The sequence below is a fragment of the Struthio camelus genome, chromosome 7, assembly GCF_040807025.1.
Source record: "Struthio camelus isolate bStrCam1 chromosome 7, bStrCam1.hap1, whole genome shotgun sequence".
Classification (NCBI taxonomy): Eukaryota; Metazoa; Chordata; class Aves; order Struthioniformes; family Struthionidae; genus Struthio; species Struthio camelus.
In genome coordinates this window covers 30,257,308-30,277,369 of record NC_090948.1, presented here as the reverse complement: position 1 = coordinate 30,277,369, position 20,062 = coordinate 30,257,308, and the positions used below count along the sequence as shown (strand labels likewise).

At 38.6% G+C, this 20,062-nt stretch overlaps 1 protein-coding gene and 1 long non-coding RNA gene across 4 annotated transcripts in view; one reads left to right on the top strand and one right to left on the bottom strand.

The window, feature by feature from the left end:
• The window catches only part of ZCCHC24 (zinc finger CCHC-type containing 24), a 123,234-nt gene that overhangs the window by 20,589 nt on the left and 82,583 nt on the right, over positions 1–20,062 (top strand). For all 3 annotated transcript variants that reach the window (XR_011142217.1, XM_068950579.1, XM_068950577.1), the window contains exon 2: positions 315–515. Coding sequence is in view for 2 of the 3 variants with exons in the window: in XM_068950579.1 (XP_068806680.1) it covers positions 315–515 (201 nt within the window). In the remaining variant the exon portion in view is untranslated. The remainder of the gene's footprint in view (positions 1–314; positions 516–20,062) is intronic.
• LOC138067826 (uncharacterized) overlaps positions 1,132–20,062 on the bottom strand; it is a 103,925-nt gene continuing 84,994 nt past the window's right edge. The window contains exon 2 of the long non-coding RNA XR_011142219.1: positions 1,132–1,251. This is a non-coding gene — a long non-coding RNA (uncharacterized lncRNA). The remainder of the gene's footprint in view (positions 1,252–20,062) is intronic.

Here is a 20,062-nt window from a genome sequence, read left to right as displayed (position 1 = left end):
CCACACCATGACTGTGGCATGATCAAACAGAAGAAAGCAATCGTTGCTTAGTGGAAGGCTGGGCTAAGTGATCCATGGCAAGCTCAGTAGTTACCCCAGCAATGGGATGACCAGCTCCTTTATACTGCCTTCATGAAGCCTCTAAATGAATGACTTGTATATTGCTCTCCCAAAATATGCAGCCATGTCCTTAATGAAAGGATTCCTAAGTTATTTATTTCTGCTATTTTTATCCTTTCTGTGCTCAGATCAGTCTCAGAACAATCTTTTTGCAGTACTATGTTTCATTTAACTTTTTTTCTTTTCTTTTGCAGGCTCTGAGCAGCAGTCTGTATAAGAGTGCATCTCCTTATGGCTCTCTTAATAACATAGTGGATGGGTTAAGCTCCCTCACTGAGCATTTTTCTGACCTATCCCTTTCTTCAGAAGCCAGAAAACCCAGCAAGAGGCCACCTCCTAATTACCTGTGCCATCTCTGCTTTAACAAGGGACACTACATCAAAGACTGCCCACAGGTAAGGAACATACAGTATTCTGGAAAAATCTTCATGATGATCTTCACCATTCCTTGATTTAATAAAATAAAATTTGGCTCAAATAGTTCCTTAGAGTAGCACTGAAGAAATATCTTGACAAAGTGCCAAGCTAGCCATGCATTCTTTTAATACATTCTTTATCACAATGCCGAAGGAAAAAATCTGCTATTTCATTCACCTAGCAAGCATTACAGAAAATACTCATCCAGGCACAACAATAAGTAAATTTTGGAAACTAAAAATGGCTACTATGTAATTTTCCATCACAGAGATTGTGTTTACACAATACATTCTGAAGCAGCACACTGTATAGTGTGTATGGTTTAGCAGTGGCACTTAATAAAAAATATAGCAAGTAACATATGCTAAAGGAGAATAAATTGCCACACTGGATGAGAGCTTTGAATTAGTGTTGCAATAAGACAAGCTCCAAGAATACATGATGCAAAATGTCCATTGTCTCGTAGAAGAGGTTTGCTATACTTGGCAAGATATGGTCATCTTGGCCTCCTAGAATTTTTTTGTAGTGGCAAAGCTGGCAATCTTTGTTTTCTTAGAAAAAAGGTATAAAACAGTGTGCACTAAAACCACTTACCAATTCACAATTTTTTTTCTGAGGATCCAAGCCGCAGTATGTGAGGTTTCTCGGTCCTCTCAAGTTTCATCAGGATGCAGTTGTGCTGCCGGCTTAAACTTTCACAGCTCCAACCATATTCTATGTAGAGTCCCAGGGAAAAAAAGTGTCATTAGCATTCTAGAAATACAAATGTGCACACTACTTCAGTATTGTTTTAACCTCCTACCCTCTTAATGTGTGATTTTTCAGCAAAATAAATCTGCATAGAATTAACTAGCGTTCGTGGCAATTGAGGATATCAGACATATAAAAACCAAAATACAGGCAGCAGAAAATTTGCCAGCTGAGCAAGGTGAGCATGAAATCAAGTCTAATGTCAGATGAGCTTTAACTGAGTGCGTTCCTGCTGCTGTTAAGCATAGACTAAGCGTCTTCTTCATGGAGTTTAGCTGTATATCTTTTATTATTTTTAATGGAAGCTGTGGAACATAAGTGTATTTTGCAGACTTGAGTGCGGCACTTGAAAACAGTTTTACTTTTTATTGAGTAAAGCAGTTTTCTGTTGGAAAAAATACAAAGTTCTCCTTACCAGATGAATAAAAATTCTCTGGTTTGTATAGTTCAGTGTTTAATGTACTTTGTTAGCATGCTATAGCAAAACGTAGAAATAGGATGATGTAATAACATACATTACTTAACAAGGGCATTAGAACTACAACTACTAAATATGCGTCACAGTGAAATACAGTGCTGAAATGTGTGAGATGACAGTGCAGTGCTGTGTAAAAATCAAATGAATGCAACAGATCCCCTAATGATCAATACATACTGAGATGTAGCTTGCACACATGGTCCCAAATGAATGCGTCAACAGTGCTGCAGCAGAAATGCATTATTTCACAAGTATAGTTTAAGGCACTGGACATTAAAGAACACTTAATGAAAATGAAAGTCATACCCACAAAAATTCAGGAAATCAAAAAAACAATAAGGCTCCCGTAGGAAGATCAGTTTACTTACACATTGCACATCCTGTGTACTTTTTACATACAAGTTATGATTTCATCAGTAATGTCTTCAAGTTCCTTGAGAACCAAGAAATGAGAAGACTATACCTACAGGGCGTACTTTATGGCTGGCTTATAAGCTGGTAACTAATCAGCAAAGAAATACAGGACTGGAAGGCAACTGCTTGTTCACTGCACCCAGTCCTCTACAATTACAGGCAGCCATATCATACAGTCCCTTTCATAAACTGATGAGTGCTAGCTGAAAAGCATTTCAGTATTTTGCCTTCACTGCTGCTGTTGTGGAAAGCTCTTTCCAGAACTTAAGTCCTCTGATAATTAGAAATCTTCTTCCAATTTTGAGGATAAACGTAACTTGTGGCTACTTTATATCCATTTGTTCTCATGCCAACATTGTCCTTCACTGAAATAGCTCATCTCCCTCCATGGTGTTTATCTCAGAATGTATTTATAGAGTGCAATCATATCCTCTCTCAGCAGTCTTTCTGTAGGGCTAATTGAGTCAGGTTTTCTTAGTTTCCTCGTGAAAGATATACTCTCAGTTTTCCTGTTCCTTCTCATGGCTGTGCTCTTGTGCTTTTCATCTTCTTGAACGTGCATGACAAGTATATATGGCATCCCAGATTAGATCTCACTTGTGGCTTTTACTGTATGCGTGGATACCTGTTTCTGTGGATCAAAGTTTATTTTCATATCAAACATGAGGAGGAGGTGGTATGAAATTAATGATGCTTTAGCGGTGATTTCTGACACAAGCAAGTGGTAGCCAAGTGTTTTATTGTCCTGTTATATCTAGCCGGCATTTAAATGTTTTCTCGAATAAAGGCACACTTAAGCTTTCATAGAAACATAAGCACTTCCCTATTTTCTCTAAAGTTAGGATCAGGTCTACAGGGGATGATGTATCTGTGTGCGTGAATATTACCTTCCTAACTTGGAAAGCATTGCACATAAGAGAGTTCCAACTGCCAGGTCAGGTCTTTGTTACAAAGACCTGTATCGTTACTGGTCCTTGTGGCAATAACTGATTTCTTAATTTGAATATTATATACACTACATAAAAGCTTAGGTTTTGATGTTTAATTCTTCTAGAGCTGTCAAAAATGAAAGCTCTTTTACAAAAATTATGTTGAAAAGAGAGATGTATTTTTAAAGCATTTAAATTTGGATAGAGAAAAGAAATAAGCTAATCTGATTTGGACAAAATGTATATCAACAAATAATACAGTATTTTTATTTTCATTTTATGTAATTACCTAATAAGAAACAGATTTAGAAATAGTGTTTTATGCCAAATTTCTGACATAGCAAAGAAATTGCATAATAACTTTGAGACTTTTCATTCGCCATTATTCTGCTCTTTATAAACACTATAAAGGTGTATATTCGTTTCCTGTTGCTGTAGGAGTTGATTGCATGCTATATTGATGAAAATATATGAATCTATTTAGATTTATACCTTAAGTGAGGATCATATTTTAGAAAGTTAAATTAAAAATAAAAAATACGAGCTTTAATATTCCAGCACCTCAGGTATCTGCAGATTGCTTGATGTTCTATCGAAAATGGTCTGTTTGGAAACTAAAAGGAGATTTTGCAAGCTTCTAATTTTTTAGAGGGTAGGAATTAATTAGTCTTTAAATAGTTTGTGTGCTCTGTAATGCTAGTCAGTGTGGTTTCTGTTTTAGAAACTACCAGAAATGATAGTAATGTTTGCATACATTTGCCGAAACCGTACCCCAGATTTCTTCATTTTGTAATTATTATGCATATAAAAACACAGTACTTTTTATCTTTAGTATCATCTTTCTAGCATATCTGCATTTTCTCTGAACTAATTTTTGAGTTTCAGTAGCTTAGACGTTATCATCATCTTTCTCTTCTCATGTCTCTAGTGTTCTTTCCCATGCAAAACTGACTTGAGTGAACTGAAGAATGATTAGAGGATTAAGGTCAAAATTAGTGCTCTTAAACTTAATACGCTGTCCGTTAAATTATCATTGGCAATGCCATCACATATACCATTTATTTCTTTTTAAATAACAAGTAAGATGAGGAATGAGAATATTTTTATTATCTCATTGTTTACTGGTGGTTAGGTGGATGACATACAACCATACACGTATAAAGATTTGCCAAAGCTTTGTGTACTTCTGTGTGTACTTTGAGGTGCTGCACCAGTCTACGTCTTACATATGCATTATAAGTATAGAATGCCCTCCTTGTGCTGGAGCAAATAATGATGTGCTCTGGTCAAGTAATAGTTATGATACATGATTCTTTATGACGTTTATTTATCTAGCAGATGTAGAAATTCATGTCTCCTTTAACTCCTTATCACTGCATCCTATATTTTTAAAACCTGCAAAATATGAACATTGGGTTCTTTTGTATTACATATGGCCCATGCAAAATTAATGTTACTGTTTTACGATGTAAAAATGTTACTGACATTACAACTTTTCCATGATGTCACCACCCAAAATGCAGACCTGGAATCCATATTATATGACACTGTCATATAGACATAATATGCACAAAGTGCCTGATATTGGGATGTGTTGTGTTAGATAAGTATATGTGGACGTCTGTGGATAAAACAGTTCTTGTTTTGAGAAGCTGGTAAGTGATTGAACCATTTGCGTGGTTCAAAATCCTCATTGGAAAAGAAATATGTGGACACAGATCCTAGACAGTATTTATTACATACATCCTTCCTCTTGTTGTTTTAGGCAGTAAAAGATTGAAGGCAAGGGCAGCAACAAAGTTTGTACTGGTAGAGTCCAAGCTCAGAGCTCCAGCAAAACATCTCCATATTCAAAATTTCCAGTCAAGCTGCGGTACCTTGTGTTTCTGCCAAGCACCAGTTCCATCTACTTGTCTCTCTGTCTTAATCTTATCCAACAGCTTTTGAGTCCTTTTATAAAAATACATGCAGGCCTAGTCACTCCAAAAATGCATGGCTCCAGCCATATTGTTCTGAATGCTGGACAAGGAGACTGCTCCTATTCCTGCATCACTGCCAAGACCTCAGAAAAAATCTTGCTGACAATTACTGTGAGTTTCTACACAGGCAAGGAACTCTCACATTATGGAGACACTGTGAAACAAAGTAACACAGTTATGCTGTCAAACCCCTGATGCACTACAACTATTTAGTGCAGCCCTCGGGAGATATAAAACTTAATGTACTTAATGTATTTCCCAATTTTACATTATACTCTTAGAGGAACATGCATATGCATGCTCATAGAAATACATACATACTACCACAGATACAAATGTAGCAGGAAATGACATTAGCCTCACTTTGTACAGTATTTTTAGAGCTGTGAATGTAATATATGGGCACGGTCCATATTACTGAGGCAAACAGTGGGAGTCTTTTCATTGCCACCAATGGTCTTTGAATCAGGTCATGTAAAAGTAGCTTGAGAACAGATATTGAACTCAATGAGAGTAGCAGGCAATTACTGTAGCTACTTGCGTTTGGATGGATTTGCTTTTGTGGCTTTATACAGGATGTGGAAGAAATCAGCGTCAAGCAGAGTTTAGTCCTTTGTTCTCAGTTCATAGTTTGGTCTGCCTGATCACACTGCCCTGGAGCTGTCCTTCCCTGTGGTCAGATAAAGTGGCTCTTCGGCAAGTGAGCTGGTTCAACAGGCAGTTAGCTGGTTAGGAGATGACAGTGGCTCGCATGCCTGAGTCTTGTGCCTGTGCCTATGTGAAGGGATCTCACATGTCCTCAAAATTCAAGGCATCTGCAGCTGTGCTTTCTCCAGATACCAAAGGCTGGCTAAGATGGCAGTGATGAAGAATCTGTCATCTTTACAAAGATAATGGAAAAATTTTTACCTTGCAGGTTTGTGGTTCAAAGATATTAATTAAAAAAAAAAAAAGGGCGAAACAAACACAAACCTCCTGAAATGAGGTTTCAATTTCACCCTCTCTGGTGCAATTTTGCAGGTTTCACCATAGTTTTCGATAAGAGTGTACTTGTGGACATTTGATGTGGTGCTGTACAGGTCTGGATTGTTTATGCTTCAGTTTCATTAGCTCAGAGGGTTAGAAAATAGTAGAGTCCAGACAGCGCAATACCTCCTGTGAATAAAATGGTATTTGAATCACCAAAATTAGTATTCCACATACAGTGGTAAAGATGATAATATAGGATATATAACAAAAGAAAACAGCAGCTAAATCCATCTCTGGTACAATACCACTGATATGAATAAGACCATTACTGACAGGGACCTGTATGCCTGTGTTACAAGGTAGAAAAACCTATTAATCTGTGCTATATGCAATTGTTTTGAAACTATGCAAGGTATTAGAGAAAACAAATACATTTATTTCCAGCCCCTCAGTTCTCTATCTTTAAAATATGGTTTGAAACATTAACCTCTTTAATAGAGCACCCATTTCTTCACCTGCATATATCTCTATAAGAAGTTATAATACTCAGGTGTTGATTTTGTAAACACTTATACACTTACTTAACTGCCACATTATGACAGACTGAGACAATTTGAGGTGCTCAGTGTTCCTGTTTATACACAACATACTACTATCATTTGTTCATATATTTCTACTCTGAACTGACATCAATATTATTGATGATTTGGACTTGGCTAAGTTTTTTTTTTAAAAATGTTTACTGCACGCAGTCACTTTGACAACTTTATGTTTTCAAACATACCTCAAAACTTAGTACAGATTATTTTTGGTTTTTCTCATATGCTTGAGCTTAATCCTGCCAAGTTTCTCAGAGTTTATGAGGCTAGCTGGATGTATTTGCTGAGATTACTTCTACCTTTATTACGAAGACTTGCAAAAGTCTTCTAACAAAAGTATGATGGGCTGTAATTTTGTAACATTCATTTTTATCTCTGGAAATTCAAGCTGTTTAAGTCTGAAACATCAAAAAACATCTGCTGCTCTCTGTTTTGGAAGTTCTGAATAACCTGTGGATGTCGTGCCTTTAAACCATTTATCAGAGCAGCAAGTAACTTGGACAGCTCTATGCGAGGAGAGGGGATCCAAGCAGCCCTGCTTTGAAAGCATGCTCCTAAAGTATCAGTTTTTGAACTGTGGCTATAATGTGTAGCATTTACATCCAGTTGTTTGATAATCTCTAGGTATTTGGAAAGAAGATATTGAACCTTAACATACCAGGATAAGAGCAATTAGAAAGTGAAAAAGGAAAGAGAAATATCTAGTGAACTATTGCTGTCCCTTTCCTGTCTAGAATACTTAAATTACATATGGTTTCTGAAAAGACCAGAAGACCAGCCAAAACCACACTCTTCCTTATGTGCCATCACTAATCCCTTGTAACCGTGCTACAGTCCTTATTACTGATATAAATTCAAACTATTTTGCTGTGGGAAATGGGATGTAAACAAATGTTATAAAGGCAAACAGTCTAAGAGATCATGGTGCCTTGGTCTTTACAGTGACCTTAGAATGGAGTCTTAGGGTCCTGTGCAATAGTTATCAATGGACTATGTGATTGGTATTGGGGGATTACCCACCACAGAATTTGACTTCATTTCATTGAAGTTTCAGACTTCTTTTTGTTTACTTTTGAATCTTGTTTGCATATTCACGATCTAAATAAGTTCAAATCTGTTGTGCACTGACAATTAAATGAGGTGAGGAAAAAGGTGGCCATCAGGAAAAGAATGCTGTTTAAATATAGACTCTCACAGATGCCTGGCATTTATACCGAATAACGTTTCAGCAGTGGTAAAGCCTCATCTGTATCCAGTTTGAGCTCAGTAATTCAGGGAAGACTGAAGAGAAGAGAGATGAATTAGAGTGCTCTGAAACATGACTTCTTATGAAAGACTGAAGAAAGGGTGTAGTTTGGCCTCCCTGGAAAGACATTAATAATTTTCAAACATGTATAAAGCCCTGCATGAAGGGCACAATTTATTCTCCAGATCCACAGCTAAAGAGTTCAGAGTACTGAACTTAGACTGTCTCAAGGAAGATCAGAATGCTCTTTCAAACAGTACATAACATGAGGCATTGAAACAAATTGCCTAGGAAGGCTGAGGATCGTTTCTTTCAGAACAGTCTAGGTAAACATGTATCAGGATTTTCCCAGGTGATAACTAATCCTGTCTTGTGACAAGTGGGAGAACCTCCTGAAGTGTCTCCCGGCCCTATTTTTTACTATTGTATATCTGCATGTTAATAATACAACTAATTATCTTAAACAAAAGTAATTTATATTTTAAAACTGTGCACAGCAGACCAGATCCAAATCCTATGTAGGCCACTGGGAGACTTTTATCAGCTTGCTTGAAGTAGACCGAATATAGCTATTGCACTGCTCTAAATCTGAGCACTATTTACTAACAGTCTGGTATTTGCTGTTTGTAGTAAAATGCCTGATAAACCATAATTAAGTGCTTAGCTTGGAAACCAATGCTACAAGCATTCCCCCCAAGAGGGAAAGTGGTGTCTGGTTTCCAGCTCTCCCACAAGCTGATTTATAGATAAGGTAGGGAAAGGGATACCAGGTCAAAACCACTTTAGTTTACAAATTCCTCATTCACCCTGATAACAAAGTAGTAACAGCAAGATGAAGTGAATCGTGTTTTCTCACTTCAGCAGAGTATTTTGATTTAGCATGAAGTATAGGTTGTGGAATCTCCATCCACGCTTGGACGTTTCCAAGATCTGATTGGACAAAGCCCTAAGAAACCTGGTCTGAATTCAGTGTTGACTGCTTTGAGCAGGAGGTTGGGCTAGATGACCTCTCAAGCTTTTAAATAAAATATTCATGCAGAATACAATAATGCTAAAACATAGAAGTTGAAGAAAACATAGACATTTATTACAACATATGTAAAAAAACCCCTAAACCTTAGAAAAAACATTGATCAATACGTTCATGCACAAATACTTCCCATAAAAATGTGTTTTCATTTAATCTATATTTAGATAGTCAATCAATTCACTTTTTTCAAAAGAAATTTTCTCTAGGAAAAACGTATTTTAACAAAATGTTTTGCCAAAAATGAGAAGCAAGAATTTTAAGTGGATATCCACAGCAAAAGAAACATTCTTTGTTTAGCGATGTTTCAGAAGTTTCATTTGCTCAAATGAGCATTTATATTTCGGCATTTCCTGTTTGAAATTCTGAAATTATTTACATCTGCCAAATATATCAATATTTCAGCTGTCCTTCCTAGCTTTAAGAGAATCTCATTTCCCAGTTTCTCACAAATGAAAATTCCAGTTGCTGATAATCCACATGCACAACTGAAGAAGGCCAACAAGGTTTGAGCAGAAGCTGTGATGATGTCAGATAAATGGGAGGTACTCTGGTTGTTGTGGAGAAAGTGATTGTCAGAGGAGTGAACTGACTTGTCTCTCCCCCCCCTTTTCCTTTTAACATACTGTACAGAGGAGGAAGTTGGCAAACAGAGCAGTGAAGAGTGAGAGCAAAGCACCAAAGGCAGAGCAACAGTTTCTATTGGCAACAGCTAGCAGCTGAAGTTAACTTTTTCGTACTTTTCTGATTGTCCTAGGACAGTCTGTAGATTGCGAGAACATAAAGCCGCTCCAGGAGTGCCCCTCTCCCATATTCCTGTTGTCAAGATGTACCAATCAGTCCCGTCTTTCCCTCAGGTTATTTCACCTCGCTCAAGAAATTAAGATAGTAAACATAAACCTGTTCCATTTCCCTTGTAATGTCTAACCACAGGCATTGGTGCTATACTACTGTATCTGGCTTATGTCAGTAAAGGGAAAAGGAACCTGCATATTTAAATATGGCCCATTTTATAGCTATAAAACAGGTCCACTATCAGGTGTGAACAGAGTAGGTCAGGTACCTAATGCCCATCTATGTCTTGTAGGATTTTATATATCCTTCAAGAGAGAGGAGTGGCTGAACAAGTTTGGTCAGAAGCAGGAACGAAGGGAATATCGCATAGATCAGGAACATAGGTCTTCACTCTGTACTGATACATGGATGTCAGCTTCATACACATCAAGCTCAGGAGGTGTCATGCAATCTGATGAAATTATCCAGGTGATGGTTTTTGGAATAGTAGTTTTAGCTACATAGTGTTCTGTATGAGTTGAGTTCACTGACAATCAGCAATCCCATGCCTACAAAGGGAGACTTGGGGATTAAAATTGTCTTAGAAGTCATTGCACACACTGGAGGGTAAAACATTTGGTCTTGGCAGTGATGCTAGGATTCAAGGACTTGTTGAGTATTCAGTTTGTAATACTAAAGAGGCTCTCCCTGTACACTTAAAGTAGTTCCCACTTAAAGTAGTTCCCCATCACTACCCCTTTCCAGAAGGAGCATGTTTTGATACAGCTGCCATTTGCTGCTCACACAGTAAAAGTCACATGTTTTAGCCTTAAATTAATGGCATTCTAGAGGAAACGGCATAAAAACTGACTGCAGGTTCCTTGATGCAGCAGCATCACTCAGTGCTTACCTGTGAAAGGACAGTGTCTTTTAGGTTTGCTGAAACAGCAAACTTGAAAACTTTGGAGACCTGTTGGCTTCAAAGCTAACTGAAGTCACAGGTCATGCTAATTTTCTTGCAAATTCAAGATAGAGCACCAACTGTATTTATTTTCATTTTGATTTTTAACATAAGGGCCTGATGTTTTTAATATCATAAAAAACTGTTGATTCCTGAAAATTAGTACCATTAAGCAATCACTTGTGCAATATTTTTTTTCTGTTTATGTTCTGGAAGTGTTAGCTCTGACTCTACACAGAAATTCAATATGTTTATATTCTAAAGATGTATACTGTGAGTCACAGAAATGTAATAACTTCCCCAGTTGTCAAACTGAAAGAAATGACAATAGAATTTCAGTCCCCAGACACAAGTCCTGTTTTAATTCCTAGGCTACTTCACAACATATTTCTCTGCATCGGCTCACCAAAACCAATGCTAAATATCTCAGATTTTCTAATTTATTTTAATAACAAAATACACCATACGAAAAAGGAATAGTCAAATTTGCTGATAAACGTACTGTAAACCTGGTTCTTTAACATTCTATATTTTACACTAGAAATTGTCTCTCATGTCATTAATAGAATACTTTAATTTAAAGGGACATTTCCAAAATTTTTGAAGCTTGTCTTTTTTTCCTTAAAGAATGGGCTTTTTCTTCTAAATTTTCTACACAGGGCAGAAAAGCTAAAAAGTTCAAATGGTAATGAGAGAAAAAAAAAAAACTTTCATGTCATTCCCTAGTAAGTGCCAAATTATTAGTTAAGGCAATAAAACCCTGAGATAGGTGCTTGAGTTGAAACATTTGGGGATTTTTAGCAGTACCAGCAGACATTTTGGGGGTGATGCAGTCTTCTTGCTTACTAGCACATCCTCACATTTGAGACTGATTTTTCACAAGATACTCCATACTCTTCATTTCTAACTCATTCTCTGCCTATACAGAAATGTGCGTAGGAGAACAGCAGAACCTCTTGAGACCGTCTATGCTACTGAATCCAATGAACAACTCCTTTCTCATTCTGCAAAGAAAGAGCACAGTTTAACTAGATTTAGACTTAGTCTCAAACTATAATTTTGGACAAGAGTTCAGAGTAAACCTGAAAATTTCCCAGGTTCAAGATTTTCATATACGAAGTACTGGTTTCAAGTCCATTTCTAATTTTAACCCATGTTGCAGGTGTACAACTATAGATAAAAACTCTGCTACAGCTCAGACAAAATCAGTACTTCCTCCTGAGCAAGTGTATCTACAACATCTGGCAGGAAAGAACACCCAATCCAAGTGTAGACTCAGCTGTCCACCGTCCCGAACATCTCAGTATGGGTGTTTCATTACTACGCTTTACATAGGTGGAAAGGTGACCCTCAGAAAAATTCATGAGAGGAGAAATGACTTTTGAAATGGTTTTATGTAACAATTGTGTTGTTCTTACTCCTCAATGCCTGATTACACAATTGAGAAAATGAGCGAAAGAAGAGCAAAAGGGTGGGGGAGAGAAAGGCTCCTTCCAAAGAATTTGTCCACCAAAAGTTTTTGCCAGAAGACAGGAGATTCATCATTAGGGCAAAAAGAAGGCATTGGTTTAAATAGTTAAAAAAAAAAAAAAAAAAAAGCTTTTTAACATAGTCATTGCAGTCCTGCATTTTGTATTTCTCAAAGCAAAATACAAGCCCCCTGCCTTCCTTACGACAGAATTCTTTAAGCGTTATTAAGAAGGTTTAATAGATGAGAGCTAAATGGCAAAAGGCTTAAAACTGGGGTGTTATCTTCATTATTTTTACCAAGAATCACGTTCCTCTCACCAAAATTCCTCCTGTAATTTCAGATGTGTCTGGGCCTGATTCTCTGTGACCCTTTGCATGAGGACAAAACACCACCATTCTCGTTGCACTGGATTTTGTGCTCCACTTGCCACTGTCAAAGTGTTTACACAAAACATGGGAAAATGGAGAATCAGGCCCAGTGTTTTTCAGGTTTCCTTGAAAATGGTTTTTCATCACGTAACATTCCTGCTTCATTCCTATTCTCTGGTGCTTATATGTCTGCGATAGGTGAAATGCATATAACGACTCTGATTTTAGAATGTGTTAGTAATTTTTGCACTGTGACCAAAAGTTTCTATCAATTTTCTGCTAATGTGAGAATGCTGTGCGGTTGTGTCCTGTGTGGTATAATGTAGACAGTTCTCCTACCTAAATATAGCAGTTACACCTGCACACCAAATGTGTATGCTGAAGATCTGAGGAGAGAACAGAGGCCTGTTTTAGTGATGTATGAAGGTTTCCTGGAGAGAACCACAGGGGAGTGCATAGGCCTGAACTTTTCTCCTGCATGTGTAATAATTTTGCCCTCTTAGCTTTTGGTGTTTTTGTAATTTTATTTGATTCATTATCGTACACCCCTTTGATCTTCTAAAACATCACGGAAAGCTTCTTGTCTCTTTCTCTGTTGACCCAATCACAAATACTACTTTCAGCCTCTTTATTTCCATTTACCATCTTTGCTATGGTGCCTTTAGGAAACAGAGCTCTCTGACTAGGCGGCGTGGCACTGGCGGCATGAGAGCCAGAGGTGTTGGAGGGGGAGAGGAGAAGTAGGACGGGTTGTAAAGATGAATGTTGTATCCTTGCAACCATCAGCCTTAGCAAAAAGATAAGATCTAACAGTCATGCACAGGGGTTGAGTTGTTAGCATAGCACCACGCACAGGACTGACAGACAGGTACTGCTTATATTAATAGTTCTATTATTCAGTAATGAAAGCTATGGTAATTAACAGCACTATGACTGTCACAACACCACTACCACTATCACTCCTGCTGCTGCCTGTTAAACTTTTACAAAATTCCCCCTCTTGCTGATATCAATAATAGCAGTCTCCCGAGGAGCAAGTCTTAAATGTAATTTTATGGTTGGTTTGTGATAAATTATTTTCTTTCATACGATACTGAATCTATTTAAACAGAAGACAGAAGACTCCTACTTTAAACCTGAAAAGTGGTGGTATTAATGTGAAACTGTTGGAAAGGCTTTTTTTGATAATGCTGACATGTATAAGTAAATAATACAATGCTGTCCCCTGTAGCTGCTTGAGACGCAACACGCAACGTTGGTGTAAGTGGGTACAGCTAATGATGGCTGTATTGCTGATGCTGAGCTAAATGTGACTCACATTTTGTTTGTTTGCATACTTGGAGGGGAGAATGGGGCATTTTTTTTTTTAGAAGTAACATAATTTTAACTCTCATCTGCTTTCTCCTGAGCTCTCATTCCTGATTCAGCACGCATGAGTCTGCTAATGAGATCCAGATGTCAGACAGAAAAACAATAAGCTCTCCCACCCATCTGGTGGATCAGGTTTCTCAGAGATTGGAAAAAAAAGAATCAGGAGAGATTCCTAGAATGGCTGAAACTTTAGATTTCAGTATGTTTTCAGAGAGCAGAGGGTGGCAGGGGGATGGGATAGAGGTAATGTTGATAGCAAGTCAAGATTCTTAGTGAAAAAGTGAGAAGAAATTGAGTGGTTAAGTTATCAGTTAGTCTGAGCTTTAAACAGACCTAATATAGCCCAAATTCAGTACTTTTACTCAATTTCCTTTTGGAAAGGAATGCTGGGACATGATGCAGGTTATAGAAGATGCTGGCACCCTGGAAAATTATGCTGAGCATCACAAATGGCAATTCTGAATCAGAAGTAAAAGAGCAATGTGAAGTAAATTAGTAAACTGGCAGCTTAGTTTTTTTGTTCTTGGCTTTCCTGTTGTAGGGTCCCAATCCATCCAGAGACTCGGTAAGCCTGGGAGGAGAGTTCTGACGTCAGCCCTTAGTTTACTTTGGAGGATTATTTGCAGTCCTCCCAAAACTAGCTCTGGGCTTTCTCCCTCCCCTTCTCTCTCTCTCTCTTTCAACCCTCAAACCTAACTCTAACTCTAGGTTAAACTGCACACAAGGCACCCAAGCCCCTTCCAAGACTAAGAATTCCTCATGGGAGAATTCTTTTTGCAGCTCTCAGTTTCTTTGGCAGCCCCTTTCCAGCCCAGATCCAACAGTAGCTCTAGACTTTCTTTTTCTCTCAACCCTAACCCTAACCATAAACCTATGCTAAGTTTTAGATTAAAGCAGTCCAGTCCTTCCCTAGACTAAGAATTCCTCAAGGGAATTGTATTTTGCAGCCCTGATCTTCCTTTGGCAGTTCCTTTCCAGTCACCAGCAGCCATAGGTCAGGGCTGTCTTTTTTTCTCAACGCTAACCCTAACCCTTGGCTGAGCCATAGTCCAGGAATCCCACTACATACAGAGACTAGGTAAGCCTAGAAGGTGAATTGTAGCATTAGCCTTTTATTACCTTGGAAGATCCTTCATACCCCGCTGCGACTGTAGCTGAGTTTTGTCTTTCTCTCTACTGTTTTTCATTTCTGGAATGTATCATAATTTTGAAGTTTATCACATCTTAGGCCTGAGAAGAAGGGCCAGAAATTTCTGTACCAAAAGTCTCAGGCTAAGTAGCGGATTGGAAAAAGAGAAAATTGCTTCACTTTTAGGGGAAATACTTAACAAAAAAACAATTTTACTTGAGCATTGTATGCAACTATCACAAAGGAATATTCCATTAAATTTCAGCTAAGTGAAAAACTGAAATAAAAGTGGTATCTTCCGTACTTCCAATAACATTAGGATGCATCAGAGTATGCTTTACTCTGAGAGATGTATTTCCATAGGTACAGGCTGTGAGGCTTTCCTCATTTCGTCTGTGTTTGATTTTTGACATAAAAGGCACAAGTTGCTTTTATGCTACTTTTATATCCCATACACTGAAGAGTCAGCTGAGGTGATTTCTACCCTGGAACAATTTATAATCTGTAGCTCCCCCCAAGGGCTTATTTGGCAACTGAGAGCAGCAAAGATCCATTTGCATTTCATTCCACAACCACACTCCTCTAGATTGGCAAGATAGGGAGAAAAGTTTACTATGGGTTGATTCCTCTGCCAACTCTATTGCTACAGCAGACTTCTCTTATACTCAGGCACTTCCCAGATCTGTGGATGGTGGATTTATGGAACCTCCTGGCCTCCACAGTGAAGGAAGGCTATCTCTCAGTCACTCTCTTCTACTCTGTTTGGTTTCTGCACCTGTTTCATATAATTTAGAATCTGAGCATTCTCAAGACATACGTTTATGGTTTGCTCTCTCCTTTTCTTCCCAAGGTTGGTCTTGTGGGTGTAAAGCATGTTTCTGTTTAGCAACTTTTTTCTTAAACATCAGAGAAATCAGGTCAAATATAGGTACCTTGCACTTGAAATGGGAGAAAGTTTCTAGTGAGCTTTAATCCCTGCAGGAGCTTGTGACGTGGTCTCGACTCGGCTCATAACCCAGGAAAGCTCTATTTTGCCTACTTATGAACCCTGCTCTTCGATAGAAAGTTCCATTCTGCCAGAAAGCAGAGTGGTCAGCTGCGCACCTTCTCTCAGCGGCTTCAGATCTTCCAGAACATACTCAATAACAGCACTTGCAGACTTAGGCAAGTTCTGCCTGTGCTCTGAGCCAGCTAGCCCAAGCCAGTTCTAATCCACAAGTCCTGTAACGATGGTTGTTGAGGGGATGTGCTGCAGGGTTCTGTAGATTTGGAGTTTTGAAATGCTGTAGCATCTATGAATGTTGTGCTGTTTTCCACGGAGGATGGTAGCAAAAGCAGTTATGCTCATGGTTATACCTGTTATGTTGGAGATGAATCTTCTGACCATCAGGAGGTGACAGAATTACTTGTGGATGCTGCTAAGTAGTAGTTTAGAATCAGCAAAGAATGCAAGAGCTCTCTACTGTTAGACTGAACTGAGCTATTGAGCATACATGCCTCCTAGGAAAGGAACTGCACAGTAGCTACAGGTATACCAAAATATTTGTTCACTACTGTGTATTCTGCCTAAATCGTCCAGGTGTTCATTGTTCGTGAGCTGGTCTTATCTGAATGCTGGTTCACATTAGTGATTATCTGGGATGAGGGATGGTTAGAACTATGTGCAGCCTGTGCAGTTCGCGTTAGAGCCTGTGCTGTTTTGCCAATTCATCTGGTGATTATAAACAGAGATTCAACAGGATCAGAGTGCACAGAATCTAGAGTGGGGTTTAGTGGCAGAGCAGTAATCAGTCAGTGCTCTTGGGGAAGGGTAGAGGGAGTGTTTCTTTTCATGAAGGATACAAACCACCTCATCACAATCCGTTAGACCTTGCCCATCTTTCTCAGGAGCAAGAGCAGTATCTCATGGAACCATCTCTCTCCATAAACATTTCTTATCAGGTCTTTTCTCTCTAGCCCATAGTGTTCTCTCCAACAAACCCCTAATACATTTGGTGGCTGATAAGAGCCAAAAGCAGAAGCTGGCAGAGATAAGACCAGGGAAGTGTGAAAAGTGAGAAGACAGCTGTTGCCTGAAGCCTGCCAGCTGTTGAAAAATAACCAGAGTGGGCAATGTATAGCATCACCCTAAGCTTGCTTCACTAAGAACCTAACTTAATTACCATTTGTGTTTGTGGAAAAGAGTTACTCATTATCAGTAGGGGCTGGAGACAAGCATAACCAAGTTTGGATGGCCAGCCTTCAGAGATGGGCTGTTGTCTTGCTCCAGCAGAATTATTGGAACACACAGAGAGGTTCTGACCCTGCTGACCCCGTACTCTGCATCCTGTCATACCTTCTTTTTATCTTACTTCCATTCTTGAGATTCTTGCCCAATGAATTCCCCTTCTTATCCAGCTGCTACAGTTAAAGCCCTCATTCCTTTTTGAGAATATCTAAGCTCAGGAGCTTGACCCATTCAGTCTCCTTTCCAAGGTCCCATTCACTGAGGTAGAAGAATTAAGGCTGAAGAATGGATATTTGACACACTGAAACAGACATTTTAGGGAATGGAAAGCACAGAGCTTCAGAAGCACAGCTCTCATGTTCCTTGTATTTGGTTCCCTGAGACACAAGCCTTATCAAATTTTTCCAAACTCAACCTTTTTTCCCTCTATTTTTCTCTTTTAATCTCCAGTGTCTGTCATATCATTCATTAGTGTCAAGCCACTGCCTCTAGAGAACTTGTTGCTTAGCTGCTTAGCACACCTTGCATGATAAGACACAGTAGTTTCATCCGTGGACTTTTATAGCACACTTTGGATGGTTATGTTATAATAAGGAACAAGGCCAAAGTGCAGTGAGCCCCAAGAGTTAATTGTATAGGCCTTGAAAAGGAACTTGCAGTTCTTGAAAAAAACCCATAGTACTTTTTAATAGGGCTGCATAAGTCAGACTGTCAACCAGCAGTTGGCTATCCAGTGGTAAATGTTCACTATCTTCTTGAGAAATTGATGTATTCCATACTGCTGCTTAGAAGCCTGTGATTGCTGATTCCTTCTCCCTTGAGACAGTTCTGTCTGGGATGACTAAGTGAATTTAGACACAGTAAAAAGTACCCTATTGTACCTCTTAAGAGGACAAAGCTTCTTGGAGCTGATTTTTCTTTTAACCCCTCCTTAACTTTTCTGTTGGAGTAAATTACATGGACTGATCAGATAAACATCACACAGGGTACAGAACTGGTACTCCACTACACATAGTTGAGCCTCATTTGTTAATATAGATTGGTCTCACACAGGTAGAATGAGACAGCTGTCTTACAGAACACAATATATGAAATCATGTATTTTTTTCATTTCAGTTACGATCAGCTTGGGGAAGGGTTGTTTGTTACTTGAATTTGAACAGTCTGACCTAGTTTTGACATGCAGCTAGATTACCAGTATTCTAACATTCAGGTTTGTTGCTTAACCATGACTGGTTACCAATGTCATATGATACTATTCCTTACAATGAAAATAGAGATATTTGTTTTCCGTGAATATTGAGCCAGGAAATGTGTTTGCTCAAATTTTTGTAGAAAGTGAAGAAGGCTGAAGTCAATTCACTTTAAAAAGAATCAGTAGGTCTTTAAACAATATGATTTCTTGTTCATCCACAGTCCTCTCCAACATCTATTCCTATGTCCTTCTGCAGTCATAAATAAATCAAAAGATGGAGTCTTCACCACATCCATACAAAAAACTATTTTAAAGTTGAAAGTGGTGTTTGCAAATACTCCCTATTTAGTTTAAATAGCACTTTTGTTCTCCTCATTACTCTTCAAAATGCATGTACAGACATGAAACCTTCCATGAAACTCCAGACATGAAACTCCACATGACTGTGGAGTCTTAAATTATAGGATCATAGAGTCACTGAGGTTGGAAGGCACCTCTGGAGATTGTCTAGTCCAACCCCCCTGCTCAAAGCAGGGTGAGCTACAGCAGGTTGCTCAGGGCCATGTCCAGTTGAGTTTTGAATATTCCAAGGATGGAGACTCCACAACCTCTCTGGGCAACTTGTGCCAGTGTTTGACCACCCTCATAGTAAAAAAAATGTTCTCATGTTTAAATGGGATTTCTTGTATTTCGATTTGCGCCCATTGCCTTTTGTCCTGTCCCTGGGCCCCACTGAGAAGAGTCTAGCTCTGTCTTCTTTACTCCCTCCCATGTCACATACTAGCTACATAAAGCAGAATTTGGGTTGACTTTTGAATTAAGTATTAGTTATAATTAACAGTTTCACGAAGTGTGGACAGCCACGATGGCTTACTGGCACCTTTTTGCTACCTGTGATCCACAGTGTGACAGGGCTGATCTTATTCTTAGCGTGCTAGAAATCACCTGGATGTAACTCAGTAACTGGACTTAAAATAGTTATACCTTACACAACATAGTGCATTGCCACATAGAGAATTAAACACAGCAGCATGCAGTTTTCAGTTCTGGAAGTAGCTACTTCAAAGATAGGATAATACAAACATACACAAATTATGTCCTGTGAGATAGAAAATAAGGTGTGTAATCATGACACAAATTATCAGATGGAAGATAGCTTTTTCTCCCAAATGCTGGGTACTCTCTGGGGAAAGAGTACACAGGCCAAGTCAATGAATTGGTAGAATTCAACCCACCTAAACAACTGATGTGGAAACTTCTCTTGAGGCAATCAGTAGATTTGAGATGTTGGGGGGCAGAGGGAGGTGAAGCTCTTAATTCTTTGGGTTAAAACATGGGGACATAATGTAGGGAAGTAATGACCCAAGGAAAAGCCTGGTCACCTCAAATTCCACTTTATCTGTCCCAATTGAATGGGAGAGGGGGAAACTAAAACCGGAACTCCATTTTAACTTTAAGTCTTACTATCAGCACTTCCTTTAGTGTTTTAGTCATCTTCCTGACAGAAAATGTGCTTTGCACTGCAGTTTTTACATTGCAGGCAGACAGTCTGCAATTAGTTCTCCATTTTAAACAGAATCACAGGAGTAGTGTTTGCAAAATCTTTACTCCCTCTTCTTTATCCCTATTTGTTTTTAC